Source organism: Vombatus ursinus, unplaced genomic scaffold (genome assembly GCF_900497805.2).
Source record: "Vombatus ursinus unplaced genomic scaffold, bare-nosed wombat genome assembly UNPS02009835.1, whole genome shotgun sequence".
In the NCBI taxonomy this organism is placed as follows: domain Eukaryota; kingdom Metazoa; phylum Chordata; class Mammalia; order Diprotodontia; family Vombatidae; genus Vombatus; species Vombatus ursinus.
The window spans coordinates 24,783,199-24,807,143 of record NW_020949613.1 but is presented as its reverse complement, the minus strand read 5'-3'; the positions used below and the strand labels follow the sequence as shown (position 1 = coordinate 24,807,143).

At 36.2% G+C, this 23,945-nt stretch overlaps 1 protein-coding gene across 2 annotated transcripts in view; it reads right to left on the bottom strand.

The window, feature by feature from the left end:
• The window catches only part of SENP6 (SUMO specific peptidase 6), a 116,341-nt gene that overhangs the window by 68,316 nt on the left and 24,080 nt on the right, over positions 1 to 23,945 (bottom strand). Inside the window, exons 1-2 of one of the 2 annotated variants that reach the window (XM_027852920.1) lie at positions 12,682 to 12,740; positions 5,156 to 5,288 (exon numbers count right to left, since the gene is read on the bottom strand). Coding sequence is in view for 1 of the 2 variants with exons in the window: in XM_027852919.1 (XP_027708720.1) it covers positions 12,682 to 12,742 (61 nt within the window). In the remaining variant the exon portion in view is untranslated. Of the gene's footprint in view, positions 1 to 5,155; positions 5,289 to 12,681; positions 12,743 to 23,945 lie in introns of those variants that run through there. The other variant, XM_027852919.1, reaches the window with a different exon arrangement.

The window sequence follows — 23,945 nt, the reverse complement described above, 5'->3', positions numbered from 1 at the left end:
GTATTATAACCAGGAAACAATATAACAATGATAAGACATGATGTTGTTCAGTTGTTTCAACTGTGTCTGACTCTTGATTCCATTTGGGGTTTTCTTGGCAGAGATAATAGAGTAGCTTGCCATTTCCTTCTCCAGCTTCTTTTACTGATGAGGAAACTGAGGCAAAAGGGGTTAAGTGACTACTTGTCCAGGATTATGCAACTAATGTCTGAGGCCAAATCAGTTCCTCCTGACTCCTGGACAACTATGTGGCCCAGTGAACAGAGTTAACAAGCCTTAAATCAGGAAGACTCATCTTTCTGGGTTCAAATCTGCCCTTAGTTAGACATTCACTAGCTGTGTGACCCTGAGTCAGTTTCTTCATCTGTAAAATGAACTGGAGAAGGAAATAACAAACCATTCCAGTATCTGTGCGAGGAAAATCTCAAATGGAATCAGGAAGAGACAGACAGGACTGAAATGACTGAACAACAATTTCCTGACTCTGGGCCTGGCGCTCTACCCCACTGCACCACCTAGCTGCCTATACCAGATGGGATCCTATAAATATGTGATAGTTTAGTAGAACAAAATATGTAAACTGAGGTTGCAATAGTTTTATTATGGACAATTAATACAGTGTTTTATGGCTGTATTTATGTGAGTCTTGAGTTTATCAACTGACTTCCACATATTTTATGCATTTTTTAGTTAAATGAGTAACTGTTTCGATTGTTTCATCCTGTCTTTTGTAATATACTGTAGTACTAATATCTACAGATTCATTTTGTATCATAACACTTAAGTTATCATCTACATTACTCTCTTCCCTGATTCTTGGAAGTCTGTGAAAGTGTATAATTTTGTGTCCCTTCCTGATGCTTATTCTTCTAATTTCCCTTTAGTCTACTTGCTATGGCTAGATCTTCTATTATTATGTGAAAAAATTATATAGGGGAGGGATATCTTTGCTTCAACCTTTTGTTTAACTGGAAAGAAATCAGTATTTTTCCACTGCAATTACTATTACCTCTTAAATTTGGACATGAGCTTTAATTCATTATATTAAATAAGGGCTTTTCAATGCTTATTTTTTGAGGGTGCTTTTTTTTAAATCCACTGCTACAATCATGTAGCTTTTTGTTGTTATTTATGATTATGCTTTTTTAAATAGCCAATCATTTTGCATTGATGATGGAAATCTACTTTGTAATGAAGTCTTTTTTGACACAAGGCTAGTCATTTTGCTAAAAATTTTAAATGTTTCCATCAAATCATTAATGATACTCTTCTATAGTTTTCATTCTCTTTGGTTTGGGTATTAAAACCTTCCTTAGTCTAGGTATGAAGACCCTTTGTAAATCATAAAGAGAGTTTGGAGAACATATTCTTTCTCTAGTATTGAGTCAATTTTGTAGAATAGTTATTAATTGCTTTAAGAGTTCATTTGTAAATTATTCTGAACCAGGTAATTCCTTTATGGATTATTTGTGTTGTATGGAATTGGAGTAAGAGATCTATTTCTTGATTTGTTAATCTGGGAATTTTATATTTCTATAGATTGCCATGATTTCCTTTAAATGTTTAGGGTTTTTGTTGATATATAATTGAGCATAATAATTTCTGATAATTCTTGCAAACAAACCTGGTTCATTTTTTATTTTGGCAATTTAACTTTTTTTTTTCAGTTTTTGCTCTGATTAATGTTTATAGATTTTGGCAATCTTTTAAAAAAAATCCCATCTCTGTGTTATCAATCCAACTTTTTTTTTGCTTTCAATTTTATTTCTCTATTTTCAAATTTTGTGCTTACTTTGGAACTAATATGTTCATTTTCTAATATCTTAATTGTATACTCAATCCTTTAATCCTTTCTTTTATTTCAATGTTTCCAAAGATAATTTTTCTTGAAAACTGCATATATAGCTACATTCCATAAATTATTTTGTTATAAGCCAATTTGTAATTATTTATGGTTTTTAATGGCTTGTTCTTTGTCCCACTGTGTGTGTCAGAATGCCATTACTTAGTATTCATTACAATTCTTTATGTATCAATTTACTCATACTTATGTGCATTTATTTCATATAGTAATGAAAAGCCTCCTTCACTCTCTCCTTCCAGTCATTGTATCTGCCAAAATATCCCATCTTGAGGTGCTACACCCCTTCCCACTTGTCAAAGTACAGAGAAATCAAAGACACCATTTTGTTCGTTGTTCCTAATTTCATTATGGTCTTTAAAGGATTACTTATTACTTTTGCCTTTTTCAGACTTTTTAATTTCTTTATGACTTAGGACATGATAAAATTTAAGATAATATGTAACACTGAGATTGTGCGTGTAGTTTAATATTCCAACTCGAAATCTGCCAAAGGCCTGACAATTTTGTTTTTTCCAATACTCTTTAGCTCTGTTTTTTTCTGTTCAATTGCTACAGTTCTGGGAAAAGAATATGAAAGTCTCCTTGAGTTATAGTGAATTTTGCTCATTTATTCAGGCTTCTTTTTTGTTAGTCTGATAGATTCCCATTCAGATTTTATGATTTTAAAATTTGGATTTGCCCTCATAAATTCTTATACTACCACCAAATCCCCCTAAAATTAGCATGCAGTCCTTGTTTTGTTGACAATGATCTAATCACCTTCCCATAGTCCTACAGTTCAGTCCATCCCCTGAACCTTTATCCAATCCAATTCTTTATTGTTTGGGGTTCCTCTGATTACTATTTCTCCTATGTTTAAACTTTTTCTAGTCTAGATGAGTGTGGTATAAAATTCTCCTTGTCTTACTGCTTACTCTAAGTTACATTAATTTGTGGTGTTCCTTTCCTAACAAACTTAACTGTTCTTCATTATTCCTCTCTAGAATCTGGTATCCCAATCACTGGCTTTATGCTTACAAATTCCTTCTTAATTCTATGTCTTTTATACAAGATGGAACTTCTGGAAAACAAAAGCAGTGCATCCTACTCAATCTAGCACACCCACTAGTGAATATACAGATGTCTCCCCAAAGTATCTGTTTAAACCTATCTTTTCACAAAGGGTCTTCCTTTAAGAAGCTTTACTTCTAGAAATATTAATGCATGTAAGAGCCAAGTTCTATATCCAGAATTAAATGAGTCTAGTCCAACTCCAAGCCTGGTCACCCAGGTATCCTGAGGCCTTCTAAATCAATGATCCTTAACCTTTTTGATGTCATGGTCATTTATGGTAGTCTGATGAAGTCTGTGGACCTCGTCTTTGAATAATGCTTTTAAGTGCATAATATTTTTACCCCTCCCACCCCAAACCAAGGTTAAGACCACCTGTTCTAAACCAATGTTTCTCTATGCAAACCATTCCTCTCCAGCATAAGTCACTCCTAGGACTCTGATACTCCTCTTCCTCTACTCCCAATCCATTATGAGATCCTTGCTATTTTCTTATCCAGAACAGACCACAATGTCCCAAAATGACAGTTATCTCTTGGTGGGACCTGATTTCTGCTTCCCTCCTTCCCCTGTTTCTCAACCCCCAATGCTATTACCCTCTTCTCCCAAAGCCTCTTGAAGAGTCAAGGTAAGTAAACAAAAACCCTAAAAAACAAAAATAAAACAAATAAAGAGATCCAAGCAAACACTCCAGTCCCCTATCCTCTAGAGTATAGGCCAAGCAAGAATATGAATCAGTGAGGATTTCTTTTCAGGTATGGTCACTTAGGTACTTTCAAACTCTTAAAATTCTGTGATTCTGTGAAGCAGTGATGATACTGGAATTTAAGATAAAGGAGAGAAATTGGAAGCCATAAAGGCTAGCAGAGAAAATGAGAGATACAGCATATATAACCAACAATAAACAAGATGAACAGGCAGAGAGAAACAGTTCTAAATGCCCAAAGAAAGGTTCTTGGAGTGGGAGTCCCTGAAACAGCCTATAAGGGCTGTTTGGCTTGGTTATTAAGCCAAAATATTCCCGAGGAGAAACAGAATGGCTAATACATCATTGTGGGGTAGGGAGAACAAGGGAGTTAGGGGGAAGATAAGAGAGGATTGTGCTTTTGCTGGATGCTAGAAGAGATCAACACCTAGTTTTGCATGGTGTTTAGAGCACTACACTTGGAATAAGGAAGATGTGGGTTTGAATATAGCTTCAGACACTAGCCACTAATAGTATGATCCCTGGGCAAGTCCCTCACCTTCTCTTAAACCTCAGATTCCTTATCTGTTATATGTGGAAAACAAAAGCTCCTATCTTAAAAGGTAGTTTTGAGGGTCAAATAAGATTATGTATGTAAAGAGTTTCTCAAACTTTAAACCCCTATGTCCATGTGAACTATGATTATTATATTCTCTTTTATCATGTGTTGGCTAGAAAAATCAGAAAATTTTATGTCTGTTGTACATATGTCAGGCTTTGGGTCCCTGGAGCTGTCAAGAAAAAGCGACATGTTTGTTGTTTTATACACGATATCTGTCTGGATAACCTTGAACTATTATTAGCATTTTGCACAAAATTGTCTGGTATACTCAGAATTTTCTTAGCACTTTGTAAAAGGGGAAATTGATTTTGTTATGCCAGTCAAATGTTTTCACAAAATTTTAATTGTTACAACTTTGGAAGATCTTAAATTTACTGAAGGATACCAATAAGAAATGGAGAACATGGGAGAAACATGGTTGTTTCTCCTAATCCTTTACTTCATAATTACCATTGATCAGGTTAGGTTGCAAAGCCAAGTAGAAACTGCTACAACATTCAACAGGGTTATTGGATCATCTTAAGAGAAGACAATACCACCAACTCATGGCAAATGGACTACATCCACTTAAAATGCAAAATTAATGGTCCATGTACCAAACTGTTACGGAATGTGGGTGGAAATAAAAAGTTTTTAAAAAATCAGTTACTTGATCACTAGCACATGAAATTCACGTAAAACTGACATTTCATAACTGGTTGAAAAGTTTGCCTGAATACTTTTTAACCACAACAAACAACACAACTTTAAGGACTCTGGTTATGTCTCTGTGTCAATGGAATATTCAGGAACTACATTTAGAATACTTAAAGAGTACTTTAAGCTGATTTTGTAAAGAAGACTATGTTAACGGGTACAACTTATGTGATCAGGTTGCTTTAGTAGTAATCAGCATTATCTGGGACTTTGCAGACAATGATGCAAGCAATATTACCTCCAAAGGGAAGCTGATTGACCATTATCTTGTACTGAATGAAGAATATCTAATCTTAGATGGAACATACATTGGAAAACCTGACTATATTTCTTCACTGGATGAACCAGGATCCAGAAGTTGCACAGAAAATCTGCAAATTAAATAAGAAGAAACGAGAAGCTGATGGAAAGGAATGCTATGTTCACGCCAAGAAACTAAAACAAGTTATTGCTGACTTGCAAAAGGCTAGGGAGAATCTGCAAGAAAAAACATGGAAAAGCATTGTGCTGAGAAAAGTCTATGACTTTGTAAAAAAGATAAAAAAGTACAGTACCAAAGATCATTAGCAGTGCCTTTTGCACGTCTAGTCTATTCTGACAGCCTTGTCCAAAATAAATCAGTGCATTCACCTCTGAGACATAAAGTATAAGACTGCCTTGAACATAGCAGGAACTTAGTAAATGCTTGCTCACTGACAGAGGTATAGTCCTCACTATTGGCCAGGATCAAGGAAATGCTCAAAATTGCTCCCTGTTGTTTAGCTATGGGAACTGAGTTTTGGATTATCTTTAAGTGTGGATTCTTAAATTCACTTGAGAAAATTATATGCCTTTTTGTGAAATTTCAGTATGTTGAAAAAAAAATCTTGAAATCTGATGCTTTTTTCTGAGAATCCCCTTCTGAACAGAATTGCTATATTTCATCATAACTTTAATTTATACTAATGTCCTAAATTTCATGGTAAGGCTGAATAGTTCACTTTCTTGTGGGCCAAGTGTTGATTATCTATGCATTGATATGTACTGTTTTAAGCTAGATGGGTAACATGGCTTTTAGGGTCTTTAGTGTCTTACTGTGAGGTGTTCAAATCTGATCTCTGAAGACTTTTGTTACCACTACTTAACTGACAGGACAATGCAGCTAAGGACACCTCAGTTTGCACTGTGAATGACTGGGCAGGGAGCAGGGTTAGGAACTACTTGTTAAATATTATAGGAAGGAATGGAGGAATCTGGACTTAAGTTAGCTATCATTAGTGGAACATTCTACCATACTACAGATCCTTCACTGAGGAAGGAAATAGAAATGAAACTTTAAGAGACTCTTTCAGAGGGAGACTGTCAGAAGATGCTACATGGGCAAAATTGACATCTGGAGATGGAGAGCAAGCTAGATACAAGCCAATGCAAGGACTCCATTGCAGCATGTTGTTATTCTTTTCAGGAGAATTTCCTCATTCATGGTTGAAAAGCTCTCAAACCCTGGATAGGACATGCTACTGTGACAGTTGAGCAGTAGTAGGCTCCTGAAGTGAAGAAACGAAAGAAAGTAATAAGCTGTATCAAGAGACCAGCATTCAATTTGTTAAATCTCAAATCAGCATAACCTATTGTTAGTGTTGGAATAGTTGCAAAAGTTAATTTAGTAGTGTGGTGAATCCACAGAAAGTTTTTGCTCAACTAGTAACCTATTACATTTGCCAGCAGAGGAGTTACTGAAAGTGAGACGTTTTATCTTATGTATAAATGGGAATTCTTGGCTTTAAACCTGGAGTTCTTCACCTGTGGTCTGTGAAATTTTTTTTTTAATATTCTGGTAACTGATAGCTATTTCAATATAACTGAATTTCTTTGTAATACTATGTATTTTGTTTTATGGATTTAAAAACATTATTTTCAGCAAGAGTCCATAGGCTTCAGACTGCCAAAACATTCAATAACACAAAAAGTTTAAGAATCCCTGCTCTAAAGAGAATTATAAGTGATTTGTGGTCAATTTCAAGTACAGAGTTACAATAACCCAAGAATATTTTAATAAGCACTAAGCTAGATGCTGCCTATTGGAAATGGGCAGCAGCAGAACGAGTCAAATATGAGTTAAGGTACTAAGATATAAATTCCAGTGGCCCAAAATGTCATCAGGTACTTATAAGAAGTGTGAAATTCATGTCTGATATATCCTAAGTAAAGTAATATGAACTAAAGGAGCATAATGGAGAATACCGATAAATATTTAGAGCTTATATGTATAGAGTTTTTATCTGACAGATCATTTCATCTAATATACAAAAGCATACCTGACCAGGAACCAGAAAACTTTTCTATTCTCTACTGCTAAGGAAATGCAAAACAAATAAACTTTGTATTTGTGCCCCCCTGCCAGGATTCACTAAGACCAAGGGAGAAACTAAAAGCAAACTACTTAAGGAGGTAATGGCCTTGGCAGAAATTAAGTCTAGAATTATACCTTGCTACCCTCAGGAAATCCCATAGCCTGAGCACTTCTACCCCCTCCACCCCCACCACCCTCACCAAGCAAGCCTGAGCATTTCAATCACACACTGATGAACATGCTGGGGATCCTGAGGCCTGAGCAGAAATTTCAGTGGCAGAAACACATGATGTTTTTAATGTATGTATAAAATACTACCAGAATGATGATGCCAATAGGCTTTACCTCAAACGCTGCTTATGTCTGGATGAGTCATGTTTGATTGTCCACTGGCATGTGTTGTGTAGTCTTAGAAGATGGAATAGATGCAGAGCCTGACAATCCATCTCTTTCAACTAAGACATCAGCTAAAGAATGCTTATGCCCTAGACTCACCTCAGAAAATCACTAATAAAAACAAGAAATATTATTAAGCTCAGGTTTACTGATAAGATCTTAATAATGGTGATAGAGGGCTTCTAAGAAATCTTGGCATACAGTGAATGCCCAAGATAGTGAAGCAATGTAAAAGTAATCTATACAAAGTACCTGAAAAACAAGCCAATTTGTTTTTTCAAGGACACAATATATACCCAGACAATGGTGGGCCTTAAAAGACAATATACCACAATCCTTGATTGCTAAGTGAGGAACTTATATTCTCTGGTCAGCAGGAAGGATTGATATTCAAGAGGACTCAAAGAAAAACCTGCTTAAAAGTTGCATAATGGGGCTACATGAACTAGATAATATCAAATGATGATACAGAATAAGAAACTGATTTTTGGTACTATATAGACAGTTGGGAAGTCAATCAATTCTTTCTCAAGTCCAGGTGTGGTGGTGGTGGCTATTCAGAAAGTGTAAGGGGGTTAAACATGGAGGAAGTCAGTCTCTTTTCCTGGTTTGTTTTCTAGCTTTGAAGACTTTCTAGTGAAGAAGAAACCTGCAGATCCTGAAGACTGTGATAGCTTGCCATCTGAAACTTAGATTCAAGATTGGAGCCTTCTAGTTCTGTAGATATTAACAGTCGGCTTAGGCCATCCACAAACTCAGGAGGCCTTGTTACAAATTCCAGGTTTTTTAGGCACTTATGGTTGCCCACAAAACCAAACAATGTCTATTGTTGGAGTGCACATAGTGCACGTTTCCATATATAGCTACAACATATATCATTATGTATGTGATATTTGTAACTTTTTTCTGTGCCATAGGTTTTTACTGCTGTTACGTTTCTGTCCTATGTGATACTATGCCAGATTATGTATATGCTGTTAGGGTATTTAGTATGTTTCTACATAGGAGCTATATATTTGGGCCACTCTAACTCTGGCTTTGTTATGTTATGTTTTGGTATATCACAGGATGTCTTTAGTTTATTTAGGAGTTCTTAAAATGTGATCTGGTTACATTTTTAAAAATTTATAATTGTATTTGAAAATAATTGGTTTCTTTTATAATTTCAATGTATTTTCTTTTATATATTTAAATGTTATTCTAAAAACAGGTCAATAGGCTTCAGACTGGCAAAGGGGTTCATGACATAAAAAAAATATTAAGAACTACTGGTTTAATATGTCCTATTGTCAAGTTGCTAAGTGCTATTACTATTATTGTTGCATGTACTAGTGCTAATTGCATTTAGTCCTACAGTAAGTATCAATACTACACATCTACACCCCCCCAATATAATCCATGCTAGGTTATGATGATACTTACATCTGTTTACATATTGTTCAAGTACACTGTACACTCTATAAGGCCTGCAAATGTTTCACTGGAGTGAGGACATAATGGGGGTTATTATAATAGGATATAAAAGGACATATCTATGGCTATGTCTGCAACTAACAAGCTAGCTCTGAGCAACAGAAATTAGCCCTTCTCATAAAACTTCAGAGAAAGCCAAAGGAGCCCACAAAGCTCTAGCTGCAAAGATGATATGTAAAGAGCCAGAGAGGTGGGAGTGGCCTAGAGCAGAAGTAGGAAGCTGACACACAAACTTGGGGAAGAAGGAACAAAGATAAAGATAGGAAAATAAATATGCTGAGTAACTGGGTGAAAAGCTGAGCTAATCATGCCTCACAAAGATGCTGGCTTCTGCTAGTGTGTAAGATGAGTAGTAAGTGGAAAAGCAGGAACAATTTTGGTGGCAGGAACCTGTTCTTTCGCAAAAAGCTGAACAGATACTAGGGGCTGTTATCTTTCTCGAAAGAGACATTACAGATATAGTACCCACAGTCTTTCATGTTTTCTTCAAATTATTAAAAATGATAATTACACAAATATATCCCCCAACAAGTAATCTAGAAATCACACTTAACAAAAACTGGAAAATGTTCTATTTGCCTCCATATTTTAACTTCAAGCATTATTCAAAATTTTAATGTGGCCTTATTTGAGAATTAAAAACTCTTGAGGAATACACGAACAAACTGTGGTATATGTGGTTTATGGTTATTATGATGTAAGAAAACACTTAGAAAAAAAACAACCAGGAAGACAAATTGATGTAAAGTAAAAATCGAGAACAATGTAAACAAAAAGAACACAAAGATTATCAGAATTCAGATTGAGGATGAAACTTAACTCTCTCCTCTTAGTAAATAAGCAGTAGACTGAGGTACAGAACAAGAAATATACTGTCAATGTGGTCTTCCGTTAGATTGTTTTGCTAAGTGCCCTCTTTGTTACAAGAGAAAGTTCTATTGAAATGGGGATGGGGGGACATTGTTTTGAAAACAGAAATGTTAAAAATATAAAACACCAAAAAACATCAATAAAACATTAAAAATGTTAAACTTCAAAAGTATTCCAAAAATTCAATTCAACAGAGTATTTAATCTGATCTAGCACTGGGAGGTAAAAGGACCTATTGGAATAATTTTAAAATGTCTGAGGACTGGATTTATTATTGAAAATAGGACGTTTATAGTGAGTGATCTAAACAAAGTACAGGAGTTAGGAGAAATCTATTAGAATGTTACTTATGCACAAGCAATACTGGACTTGAATTTCTCCATGAAGGCAACATTCAAGAAGAATATACTCTACAAAAATAAAAATAAGGAACACAGAGCAACTTTTGGAAACAATCTGGATTTGAAATTGTCACCTACAATGAATTTTGAGAGCATCTATGACACTCACAGTTGGGGTGAATGCCCTAATAAGGTAGTTCATGCACTTAATCCATGCTCCTTGTATAGTTCTGTCTACCCCATATCTGGAAAAAAAAATTGCATATTAATGTGAGGGGATGACAGACCCATACTGTTAGCAAGACACTAATTCAAAATTTGGTGTTTCCATTCTTCATTTTAGACATTTTTTCATATTTCTTCCATCTTCTGGCACTCAATCACTTACATCTGGGTTCCCTGACCCAAAAACATGCCCTCTCCCTTCCACCAATAACGGTGTATATCCTTGGCCATCCTTTTCAATATTGGTTGCACCGCATTCATATCCCGCCAACTCATTAGTAGGAAAATTGAAATACTTCTTACTCCCCCAATGCCACTTCCAGACCTTCCCTCTATCACTATCACTAAGCAACCTTCTCCTATTAGGTTCACTCTATCTAAATTTATCACCAAAACAGACACTAGTGGCTATTATCTACCAACCCCCAGAACATTCTCCTTCTTTTCTCACTGAGTTTAATTAATAATAGTCTCCCTCAACTCAACTCAAGCCCTCATGCTAGGGGACTTCAGGATATATATTAATGTCCTCTTAAATATCATAATTTCACAGCTTCTCAATCTACTCAAACCTTCCCACTCTACCTCAGCAATACACTGTTGTAACTGCTGTTAAAACGTTTGAGATTGCAGAGCTCCTGCTCTGGTCTGGTGATCTATTGTTAAAATAGAAGTCCTTAAACAAAGGCCCAGGATATTCCATACATTTCACTCAATATTACTGCTAGACTCAAGTGGTACATATCTATGGTTAAATCCTTTTGTTGTTGTTCAGTCATTTCCATCTCTTCCTGAACCCATTTAGGGTTTTCTTGGAAGACATACTGGAGTGGTTTGCCATTTCCTTATCCAGTTCATTTTACAGAAGACAAACTGAGGCAAATAGATTGAAGTGACTTGCCCAGGGTCACACTGCTAGGATTTGAACTCATGAAGATGAGTCTTTCTAATTCCAAGCCCAATGTTCTATTCATTGTGCCACCTAGCAGCCCTAAATCCTTTTACCAAGCCGAAAGCCTGGATTTCTTTCTGGAATACTAATGGTTTTATCATTTTGCTTGGTGCTATTTTCTTTATGACCAGCAGAGAACTCTGCCCTTGGAAGTGTTGCTTTGTGACAATACCACAGTTAAACATTGGTTTGAATATCGACATTAACAGATATGGGATGACCATTCTCAGCTTTGCAGTTCAAGTCCTTTGTGCAGGAGAGCAGAGGTCAGCAATCACAAAAAACACAGTGGCATGGCTTGAGAGTTGACTCTGAAGATCTATTAGAGGGACTAGCCAGGTCTGCAAATTGCTATTTGTGTAACCCTGGGCAAGTCTTTAGGTCTCACCCAAAAAAAAAAAAAAAAAGAAAAAGAAAAAGAAAAAGTTGGACTTGATATCTAAAAAAGTGCCCTCACAACTCCAAATCTATGATACTATGGTCTTCTCCTGCCTACCACCATTTTAAACTACTACAAAAGCATCTCCAGCTGTTGAGGGAGCTAAGATAACAGATAAGCCTATAAAGACTTATACTATTTGCCATTACTTCTACATTGTGAATTATTGTGCTTTCTCATACAACGTAAATGTAATGACATTTGTCTTGAAGCCTCCTATGATTCATCAAAACCTAGTATTTACTTCTACCTCAATGTTTGATTCCTTTTTTAACCATTTCCCTTGTGTTGTTAACTAATAACTTTGCTTACTGTATAAAAAAGTTGCACCTACATTCATCTTTGGTTCAACTCAGCAGAGCAAACTCCTGTGAACTTCCTCATTGGTGAATGCACCATATTCCTTTATGTATCCTGATAAACAACTGTGGGAACCATTAGCAAATGAATGTTAATGCATATCTCTTACCTTGACTCCAATACTTATTATCATCTGGATCATGATAATTGCAGAGATAAAGAAAATATCTATTCAAAATTTTATTTAAAAAGGCCTTGCAAAACAACATCAATAATAACAAGAATCTGGAAATAAACGCTGTTGTTTGTATTTGTACCTTGGTTTTTAAAAACACAAATTCCTGAAGGCCAGAGACATAACTATACAGTAATGATTTGCAGTGGTTAAAATATTCAATAATTTTGATGTCACTTAATTATGAAAAATTCACCTTACCTTCTTTCCTTCTGAAGTGTCAGACTCATTATCCTCTTCTATACTGAGGAGATTTGCATCACTATATTTAAAAAAAGGAAAAGAACACTTATGAACACTGCCTCTTCCCTAGGCTTTCAAAACAGAACAGCACTGGGCCCCACTCATGGTTCACTTCCAAGTGGACATCCCAAGACACAATACTAACTTCTGTCGGGTAAAGCAGTAGTTTGTGACTTGGGTCCAGGAGAAACCAAGAACCACCCAATCATTTAACTTTAATAGGAACCTACTCCCATCCAAAGATACTCTGACTGGACTTGGATGGTTTGTATATACCCAAGCCCTTGTCAAACTTCATTTTTCTTAGCTTTTGCAGGATCTCACAATATTGGTCACCTTCTCCCACTAGATACAATCTTTCCAGTTTTGTTGTTTTTTTTTTTTTACATTGTTCTCTTTTGGATTTCCTCCTGCTCACCTGACCGTTTGTTTTTAGTCTCTTCTGCTAAATCTTTATCCACATCATGGCCACTAACTGTGGGTATACATCAAAGCTTGGCCCTGGGCCCTCTTCTTGCTGTACCCTTGCCCACTTGGTGATCATCATCAGCTCCCAGGGACCTAAATATCATCTCTATGCAGATGATTCTAGATCTACATACAGAAGTCTTCATTGTACTCCAGGAAGTACTCTAGACTTTTTTTTACTATGCCCTAGAAATTTCTTCATTCTGGAAACTCAGTCAAGCCCTAGAAGTACCCTCCCCAGTCCTGCAGCCTCTCCCTCTCTAACTGGATCACTCCTTTCAAAACCTCCATTTAAGGAGAACACTCTTGGCTACCATGTCTTCAGTCCTCTCCATTATCCTCTCCAAACTTTCACCCCTCACCCCAATCCTTCCCCACCACCATTTTCATCTTCATCTTCCCCATTAAAACTTAAGATCTCTGTGGACAGAAACTGTCATTCCTTCTTTGTATTCATATTCCCAGTGCTGAGCAAGGCCTAAAAAATGTTTAACTTGTTATTAACTGAATATGTATGCAGACCTAGCATGTCACTGGAGTTATAGTACAGAATCAGCAACTGCCTATTAGACATTTCAACTAGGACACTTTGTTTCAAACTGAACATGTAATAAAGAGAATTCATTTTTCTTCCCTCCCAAACCTATCCCCCTCTTCCACACTTTCATATTACCATTATCCAAGTTCATAACCTGGATTCTTCTCTCTCCTTCACCTCAGATAATCAATTGGGTGTGAAAGTTTATCCATTCTATTTCTACATCTCTCACATCTGTCCCCTTTTCTCTATCATGTTGCCACCACTCTAATTCAGGATCTCATCATCTCTAAACTATTGCAACAGCCTCCAATTGGTTTCCCTGTCTCAAATCCCTTCTACTTCAAATCATCCTCCACTTTTGTCACAAGGTAATTTTCTTGACTTGCAATTATGTCTATGACACTCTCCTACCCAAACTCCAGTGGGTCTCTATTACCTCCAGGACCAAATAAAAAGTCATCTGCATGGTATTTAAAGGCTTTCCACAAGGTGTACAACTGTTTTGGAAAACAATTTGGAATTATACAAATAAAAGTGACTAAAATGTCCATATCCTTTCGCCCAGAGATTCCTCTCTACTAGGTTTACACACCAAGGAGAGGCCATATAGAAAATATTTATAGATTCTAAAATATTTATGACAGGACTTTTTGTGATAAAAAAAAATGGAAGCAAAGTAAATGGCCACTGATTGGGGAACAGCTAAACAAACTGTAGTATATAAATGTAATGTACTATTACATTGATTAGCATTACTATACTGCAAGAAATGATGAATGCAGAAAAGCATTTGTGAATTCACCAACAAGATGGAGGACTAGACATTTCTTCTCATCCCTATGACCTCTCATCCTCTCCAAAATACAAACTATTTGCCAAAAATAAAACAAATTCAGCTGTCTCCATGGTCTATGACATTGGTGTCAAATTCAAATAGAAATGGAGGACCACTAAACAATATATAAGCATTCCAGTGAGGTACATAATGACTGAGTTTGAAAATTTGATATTATTCCTTTTACCCAGCAATAGCACTTCTAGGGCTATATCCCAAAGAGATCATACAAATAGGAAAAGGACCCACATGTACAAAAATATTTATAGCAGCTCTTTTTGTGGTGGCAAAGAATTGGAAATTGAGAGGATGCCCATCAACTGCGGAATGGCTAAACGAGTTGCGGTATATGAATGTAATGGTATACTACTGTGCTATAAGAAATGATGAACATATTGATGTAAGAAAAACCTGGAAAGACTTGTATGGTCTGACGCTGAGTGAAGTGAGCAGAACCAAGAGAATGTTGTACACAATAACAGCCATGCGGTGAGATGATTAATATTGATAAACTTAACCTTCCCAGCAATACAAAGATCTAAGACATCTCTAAGAGCCTCATGATGAAAAATGCTATCTACATCCAAAGAAAGGACTATGGAATTTGAATGCAGATTGAAGCATACTATTTGCTATTTTTTTTCCTCTTCTGTTGAGTTTTGTTTCCTTTTTCTGGTGGTTCCTCCTATTGGTTCTAATTCTTACTTACAACATCACTAATGTGAAAATATGTTTAGCAGGAATGTATTTGTATAGCCTATATCAGATTGTGTGATGTCCTGGGGAGGGTGGTGGGGAGGATGGGGGAGAAAAATTTTAAACTCAAAAGCATATGGAAGTGATTGTTGATAAATCAAAATAAATTAATAAAAAAAGATGAAAATTTGATGTTATCTATGATTCATTATGTTTTCATTAATTTTGTCAAATACTTCAAAATGCATCTTAATATGGTTCAGGGTGCACTCAAAAATCAAAGAAAACATCTAGCCCTCCATCTTGTTGGTCACATCATCATAAATAATATTTTAAAATAAAAAAGTATGTAAAATGGATCAAAGAAGTAGAGAAGGAGTTGTCTTCTTTTGTTTCTTCTGTGGAGTCATGCTTATTCTTTTTATTTTGCAACATTCATTTTTGGTTGTCTTTCAGTTTTTTCTTGGTTCTGCTTTCCTCATTCTGCATCTAATTACGTAAATGTTGCCATGCTTCTCTGCATTCATCATTTCTCACTGCATTCTAATTCTACACTGCAAAAGACCTTTGCAGGTGTGTAGAGGAACAGAGGGAAAAGAGCAGGAAAATTTCTGGGCTTCAAATAGAGCCAGAGCCTCAGACACCTAAACTACAGAAATGCTGCTAGGACAGTGAATAGTGGAATAGAAAAAGAGAGGATACCAGGACAGGGCAACATGGAGTGGGACAGGAGTTGGAGGCAGGGAGGGAGGTACTCCACTAAGCTTGAGCATACAGCTGAGGCCTTTTTTGTCCCCCCAAAAGGCACTTGGGCAGGAACGTAATCTGGAGAACAATGACTGCCCAGTGTGGAAAGATTCTCAGATGCTTTTAAGATCCAGCCCCCAAGGAAATCACCTTCAGTGAAAGATAGAAAGTAACAGTAATAGAAAATGGTAGGGGAGAGGGTACACGGAGACTGAAATTACTGAAGATCTCAAGAACAAAACTCACTAAACAGATATAACACTAAAAAGAGAAGAAAATAAGGCCTACAGACCTAGTAACCTAGTTCAGGAATCTTTGAACAAATAACACAAAACAAAATGATCCAATTATCTTTTTTTAAATTATACTATGTTATAGAAAGGCGTGTTCTATTCAATAAATTAAAAAGAAAATAAAAAAAAAAAAGAAAATGATCCAACACTTGATAAGACAGAGGGCCTTGTGGAATGTGAGAACATGAAATCACAACAAGCTGTTCTGGAGTGGTTCAAAAGAGAAATGAAAATTTTTGAGATCAGTATTTAAGGCCTGCATAGTAAAAATAACAGAATAGAAAAAGTGGAATCTTCAATGAGAGCGAACAAAGGAATGCAAATGTGAAGGACAACCTAGAAGAAAAGGAAGAAACAAGCACACTATGCAGGCAAAACATACAGATCTCTAAGACAGGAAGAGTACAGACCACCTAAGGATGGTCGGTCTCTCAGAAGAACACCACAAAACAACAAAAACAAACAAGCAAAACAACAACAAAAAGCAGAACACTATTAATGTTAAGAAATAATTCAAGAGAACTGTCCAAACTTCTAAACACACAAAACAAAGTGTCAATGTGAAAGAATTTATAAGTAGCCTCCAGGAAAAAAAAAAAAGCAAACAAAAAATCCCAAAAACCCAAGGCTACAAACTCCAAGTCACATTGTTAAATTCAACAATTCATTTCAGAAACAAGTTCACATTAAAAAAAAAAAAAAAAAAGTAATTTTGAATAACAGACTATTCTATATATACCAGAAAACACAGACAGGAATAGAATAATATATTCAAAGAATACATTATTCAGGATACAGCCCTGAGTGACCCCTGCAAATCTGAGCTTTAACTTTAAATGAAAAAAAGATGGACTTTCAATTATAAAGAGGCATTTGAAATACTCTTGAAAAGAAAACCAGACCTAAGAAACGATTTACTTCTTGAATACCTCGGACAACAGAAATGCAGAAACGATAAATGAATGTAGCAATCAAGGATGACAACAGCAACAGACTGACAATAGAAAGATTAGTAAGAAAATTCTTTCTAAATGTACAAAGGAGATGGATGAAGGTAGAAGTAAGGCAGAGGTAGCAAAGAAGAGGTTAGTCTGGTGCATTATGAATAAAACTTTGTAACACCTTGCATAACTTCAAATGAATCAAGGTTTTTGTGGACTACATTAAAAATAACGAAAGGATGCGTGAAGCAGGGTGGGTGGGGGTGGGGGGTTAAGCAAGGGGATAAAAGAGAGTATGTGACATGCACTGATCAAATCAAGGACTGGCAGTGAGGTGAAGGATACCCCTCCTATCTCTCAAAGAGAAGAGCCTACAAAGGAATGGGTAAGGAGGGAGGATTAAAAATGGGAGCGAGGAAGAGAGCCCTAGTTTGCTGGTAGGAAGGGTTTCCACTGATGAATTCTCCTCTCCTAAGGGTAAGGGAAGGTAGGGGTGCAGCTAGGTGACACAGTGGATAGGGCACTGGGCTGGGCTTCAGGAAGACTTATCTTCACGAGTTCAAATCTGGCCTCAGACACTTACTAGCTGTATGACCCTAGGCAAGTTACTTAACCCTGTTTGCCTCAGTTTCTCATCTGTAATATGAGCTGGAGAAGGAAATGGCAAACCATTCTAGTATGTTTGCCAAGAAAACCCCAAGGCGTCATGAAGAGTCAGACACAACTGAAATGACTGAATAACAACAACAAAAAGGGTAAAGGGAGAAGGTTTTTGAAGGGAGATGAAGACTTAGTGCTGGGTATGGTCTGGGGATTGGTGCTTGAAAAGACTTCTTTCGCTACTAGGGATGGAACTCCTGGGAGCAACTGATTTTAGTGAGAGTGGGAAGACAAGGAAACAGGGAAGAGGGTTTGCGGTAAATGGGGAAAAGAAAGCAACCAGGGGAGGATTCAGATCAGGAATGTCCTGTGTAATCAGGGACAAAGTGGTAGGGAAGAGGTCCTACCAAGGGACAGTGTCCTAACACAAGCAAGAATTGTCATTGTTCTAGAAGTGAGGTACAGTGGAAAAGGGGAATCCATGGGGCAAACTCTACAACGCAGAGGCAGAAACTGCTCAGAGGAGAGAGAGCACAGAAGACATACCTCAGAAACTCTGATTCCATGAGGAATATAAAAAATAGAAACTAGATAATTATAGGGGTCTTGACCAGAGAATGAAAGTCTCAAGTAGACAGAAAGAGAAGCTGAGTAATGAAGAGAATGAAGACAATCTTCCCTGGAAAGGGGTTAAAAAACAAAACAAAACAAAACAATGAACAAGACTATCTGATGGGGAAATCTATTTTAACTGAGAGGGGAAAGAGGAGCGGGAAAATAATTATAAAAAGAAGAAAATAATAAGCAAAATCTCAAAGAAAAGGGGGTAACAAATGGGTGGGGAGGGTAAAGGGGTGATTGGAAGAAAACCAGTGGGGGTAGGGCCAAAGGATTAAGTTAAAGTAACTGTATAGACCTAATACTGTGTATTCAGTAGAAAAGGAGGGAGGGAAATCTTAACTTAGGAAAAAACATCATTAGAAACAAATAGAGGAAAATATAAACCTAACACATAATGTTAAATATGAATAAATTAATCCAATAAAATTAAAGTGACAATATAAGAAAACAAAACCACTCCTACTGTTGCTTACAAGAAACACATTTAAAAAATAAAGACATACACAAAATAAAACTGAGGGGATGGAAAAATATTTACTATGCATAAAATAAATCTAAAAAAGCCATAATTACAACCATTCTAACAAAGCAAAAACAAACATTCAAAAAATAAAAAGATAAATAAGGAAACTACTATACACAAAAAAGACCACAGTCAACTAATATCAGTAATAAATGACCCAAATACTTTACTTTACAAATTCATAAAAGAAACATTAACTCAACTATAAGAAGACATAGATTGTAACATGATAATGGCAGAAACCTCATTATTCCTCTCTCATTTTTGGATAGTATAACAAAGATAGAAAAAAAGAAAATATGGAACTAAATAAACTACTTGAGAAACTAGAGATAAAAGACTTATGGTGTCTTCTAAAGGAGGCTCAACACCTTATGGAGCTTTTACAAAAATTAATCACTTATTAGTGTACAGAGATATTGCAAACAAAAGCAACAAGGCAGAAAGTCAAAACATCGTTTACAAAACACAGAAACAATAGTTATGTGAAAGAAAATGATAACGATGAAACATACCAAAATTTCTGAGATCCAGCTAAATCACACTCCTCAAAGGTAAATCATACACCCACAAACATAAATTGGAAACAAAACCCTACAAAAATAATAAATAAAAGTAAAAGGTGGTTCTTGAAAAGAGTAATAAAATTAATAAACCTTTACCTAATCTGAAAGAGTACAGAAAATCAAATCAATAAAATGGCAAATGAGGTGAAATCACAACAAAACCAGAAGAAATAAAGAGAATAATCAGAACACATTATGTGTATATTATGCCAACAAAATAGAATACAAAAAAAGCAATGCCTTAAAAAAATGTAAAATACTCAAACTACCAGAAGAAAAGACAGAGATATTAAATAATTCAACATCAGAAAAGAAAATTGATATAGCAGTAAAGGAACTACTGAAGAAAAGACTTCTAGCATTGATGGGTTCAGAGAAGAATTCTTTCAAACTTTAAAAGAACAATTAGTACACATACTTCACAAATTATTCTCAAAAATTGAGAAAGCACCACACCAGAATCCTTTTATAAGACAAATATAGTCCATACCTAAACCAGAGAAAGATAAAATACAGAAGGAAAATCATAGGCCAATATCCTTCAGGGCAGGGACTATCTTTGGCCTCTTTTTGCATCGCCAGACTTTAGCATAATAGTTGACACATAGTAGGTGCTTAATAAATGTTTACTGACTGATAGCATTACTGAATATTGATTAAAAATTTTTAAACAAGACCCTGTCAGACTACAGTGATTCATCCAAGAAATTATTCATTATGACAAAATGGGATGTGTATCAGGGATTCAAAGATACTCTAACAATAAGAAAACATTTGACAGTTTATCATATTAAAAACCCAAACATTCTAAACCACATGATCATTTCCATAGTTGCAGAAAAGGCATCTGTCAAAGTACAACATTCTTTTATGCAAAAACTCTACAAAGCAAGGATGTCCACACTCCCCACTATTATGGGATATGCTAAAATATGTCAGCAGAAATGCTAACAATGACAAGACAAAAGAAAGAAATTAAAAGAATAAAAGATAGGTAAAGTAGATATAAAACCATAACTATTGATTGATAATATGCTGCTAGAAAAATCCCAGAGAATCAGCAAAGATACTGAGAGAATAAATACCCTCAGCCAACTTGCAGGCTACAAAATAAATTCTCAAAAAATAAACACTATTTCTATATAACAATGACAAAACCTAAGAAGCAAAAATTAAAAGGGAAATCCCATTCCAAATAACTACAAAATGCACAAAATACCTAGAGACTGACTTACCAAAGCACAGAAAAGATTTATATAAATTCAGTTAAAAGTGCTCCTTAATTTAGACTTTTAATACTATATGATTCAAATTATGAAACAGATACAGCACTTGATAAAACAACAAAATTATTTTGGGAAAATAAAATATCTAGAACATTAAGGGAAAGAATGAAAAGTAATGGGGATGAAGAGGAAATAGCACTTCCAGATCTCAAACTTTATTATAAAGCAGCAATTATCACAATCATGTAGTAGGAGATAGATCAATGGAACAAACTAGACAAAGGAGAATCAGAAACAATGGAGCTCAATAACTCAGTGTTTGATAAAGTAAAAAACATAAATCATTTAGAAAAAAATCACTGTATGTGATTTTTTAAAAGAATGCTGGGGGGGGGGAGCAGTACAGCAGAAATTAGGCTTAAGCCAACTTCTTATATCATATTCCCACAAGACATTAGCCTTAATTTTAAAGATTAAGGGGCTGTAAGAAATGATGAGCAGGCTGATTTTAGAAAAACACAGGAAGACTTGCATGAAATAATGCCTGTATATCTCTACCAAAAATAGTATTAATATTCCTCTTTTCCCAAAAGGGGCTTGTATTATAATCAAGAAGACAACATGGGTATAAACTGATCTATCGAAGTACTTTCCAAGTAGATACAAAATACCATGGAAGAGAAGGTACCATTACTAACTAGCTTGGGACACTCAGGAAAGCTTCCTCCTGAAGGCGGTACTTGAGCTGAATCTGTAATCTCACCTCAGGGATCACTATTACTGTACATTCTGCTCAATTCACTCTTCATTATTTCATGCTTTCCTTTCACTTACACTGAGCAACCTCAAACAGTGACAACATATTTATTTTTTAATCAACACACACTTTGTGTGTGCTCATTCACCCAATCAATAAATTGATTAAGCACCTACTACACATCAGGCACTGTGTTCAGTGATGGGAATAAAAATTTTCAAACGACAGTCTGCCTTCAAAAAATGAATGCAAAGATGTTCAAAATGAATTTAGCTGGTTGGGAAATGAAGAAATGTTTGAGATGTCTCTTCTATCTCTTCTCCTTAAATGAAGGATGAGGATTTCATAGTTCATGTTTACTCTCTATTCTACTTAAGTTTTCCATATTCTTTCATAATTTCACTATTTCTTACATTTTCCTTCCTCTCAATGTTGCCTCAACTTTCATTTAAACTTTTAACACTAGTATCACTTGCCATTTTCTCTTTCCTGTTACTCTGCATTTTTACCTTCCATCATAAATACTGTGACAAAGTTTGTCAAGCATTAACCATAGCTCAAATCAGCACCATCTCAAATTGCTCCAATAACTTCCAGTAAGCAAACTCCCCCCCCCAAAAAAAGGGACTTCAGATTCTTAACAATGGAACCTGTAGTATTCCTATGACTCTCACAAACCATCACACTGACCATACATGCTAGATAGTTTAACATCTTCACCACATATAGCCTACATATCCTTTCCTCCACTGAATTAATTGACTCCCATAATTCTCCTAGACTCTAAATCCTTGTTGCCCAAAGAAAAACATTTTGGAACCATTTAATTTGCTTGGGCAGATGGAAAATCTATTTCTATTTGAAATAATAGGTTGGCAAATGTCCAAATCACCTATGACAGTGGGACCTGTTTCTGGAAAAAGTCATTCTGAATTCCCCTACCATGTGGGTGGCAGCATACTTTTCTATTGGCTGTGCCTTTAAAACTACCAGACCTAGACTATCTTCTCTCTTTCTGGCAGCATATAGCAGGTCTGAGGAGAGGAGTGAAGGTCATATTCACCCTCAAGCATGGGTACCATTAACAGAACTAAGTGAGGTGAAAGAATAGTTTTCCCTCCCTCTTTTAGGCCCTGTGGCCTGTAGTTTTGTTCTGTTTTGCCTTTTTCAGTTCTAGGTATAGGCAGTGTATTTTCAGGACTCGACTCAGCCATTTCAATTTTGGAGGCAGGATTTCAGACTGGATATTGCAGTCAGCCCATCAGGGAAGCACTATGAAGCGAAGGGGCCTGGTGCTTGAGCCCAAGGGGTGTGTGTCCTTGTGGAAGACTCGAAATCTAGTGGGACTATGCTACATGAGAACAGTTACTCCCCTCCCTAGAGAATGGGGGGGGGTATGAGTTTATGTCCTCAGTTATGAAGAGGAATATTTGTGTATCTGTTCCTATGTACTTTTGAAGCAAATATTCCTTTGTAAAAACTAATCTGTAAAGTGATTAAATGGAACTGAGACATAGGAGATTCCTCTAACATTAAGGAAACACAATTGGTGGGGCCTGGAGCTAGTAGCAGAGAGACTGAATATCTCATAAGCCCCCTTAAGGGTACCAGAGAACCCTAGGGGAGAGATGAAATATAAAAGGCAGTGTGGAAGAAGGCAGTCACAATATATTTGTAAACTAAGGTTTATGCTAGATAGCTACAGCCATGGAAAGGTAGGTACAAAACGCAAAATGCAAACAATGTGTGTGTGTGTGCGTGTGCGCACACACGCGTGTTTATTTTTGGAATACTTCATAGCTCTGCCACCAACTTCTTCCCTCTCTGACCCAACTTTCACACTTTGGCCAAGTAATATTCCAAAAGTACTGATCAGTCAACAAGCATTTATTAAGCGTCCCCCCTCCCCCTTATTGCTTTTTGGTGAGGCAATTGGGGTTAAGTGACTTGCTCAGGACAGCTAGTAAGTATCAAGTGTCTGAGGCCGGATTTGAACTCAGGTCCTCCTGACTCCAAGGTCAAGGCTGTCTATTCATTGCGCCACCTAGCTGCCCCTTTTAAGTACTTTCTACGTGCCAGGCACCGTGCTGGGAATATAAAGAAAGACAAAAACAGTCCCTACCTTCAAGGTTCTAAAGGGGCAATTGTGTATATAAAAAGGGACAATTGTGTATATAAAAGCTTTATATACAATAAATTAGAAGTGCTTGCTCTCTTAAGAGGACAGACACTAGCCTAATAGAGGCTGGAAAAGTCTTACCAAAGGTGAAATTTCAGCCGAGACTTGAGGGAAGCCGAGACATATAATGAAGAGGAAAAGCATTCTAGGAATGGAGGAAAGCCATTGAAAATGTGCGGAATAGGGAGATTGAGTATTCTGTTTGAGTAATAGGAAAGAAGCCAGTGCC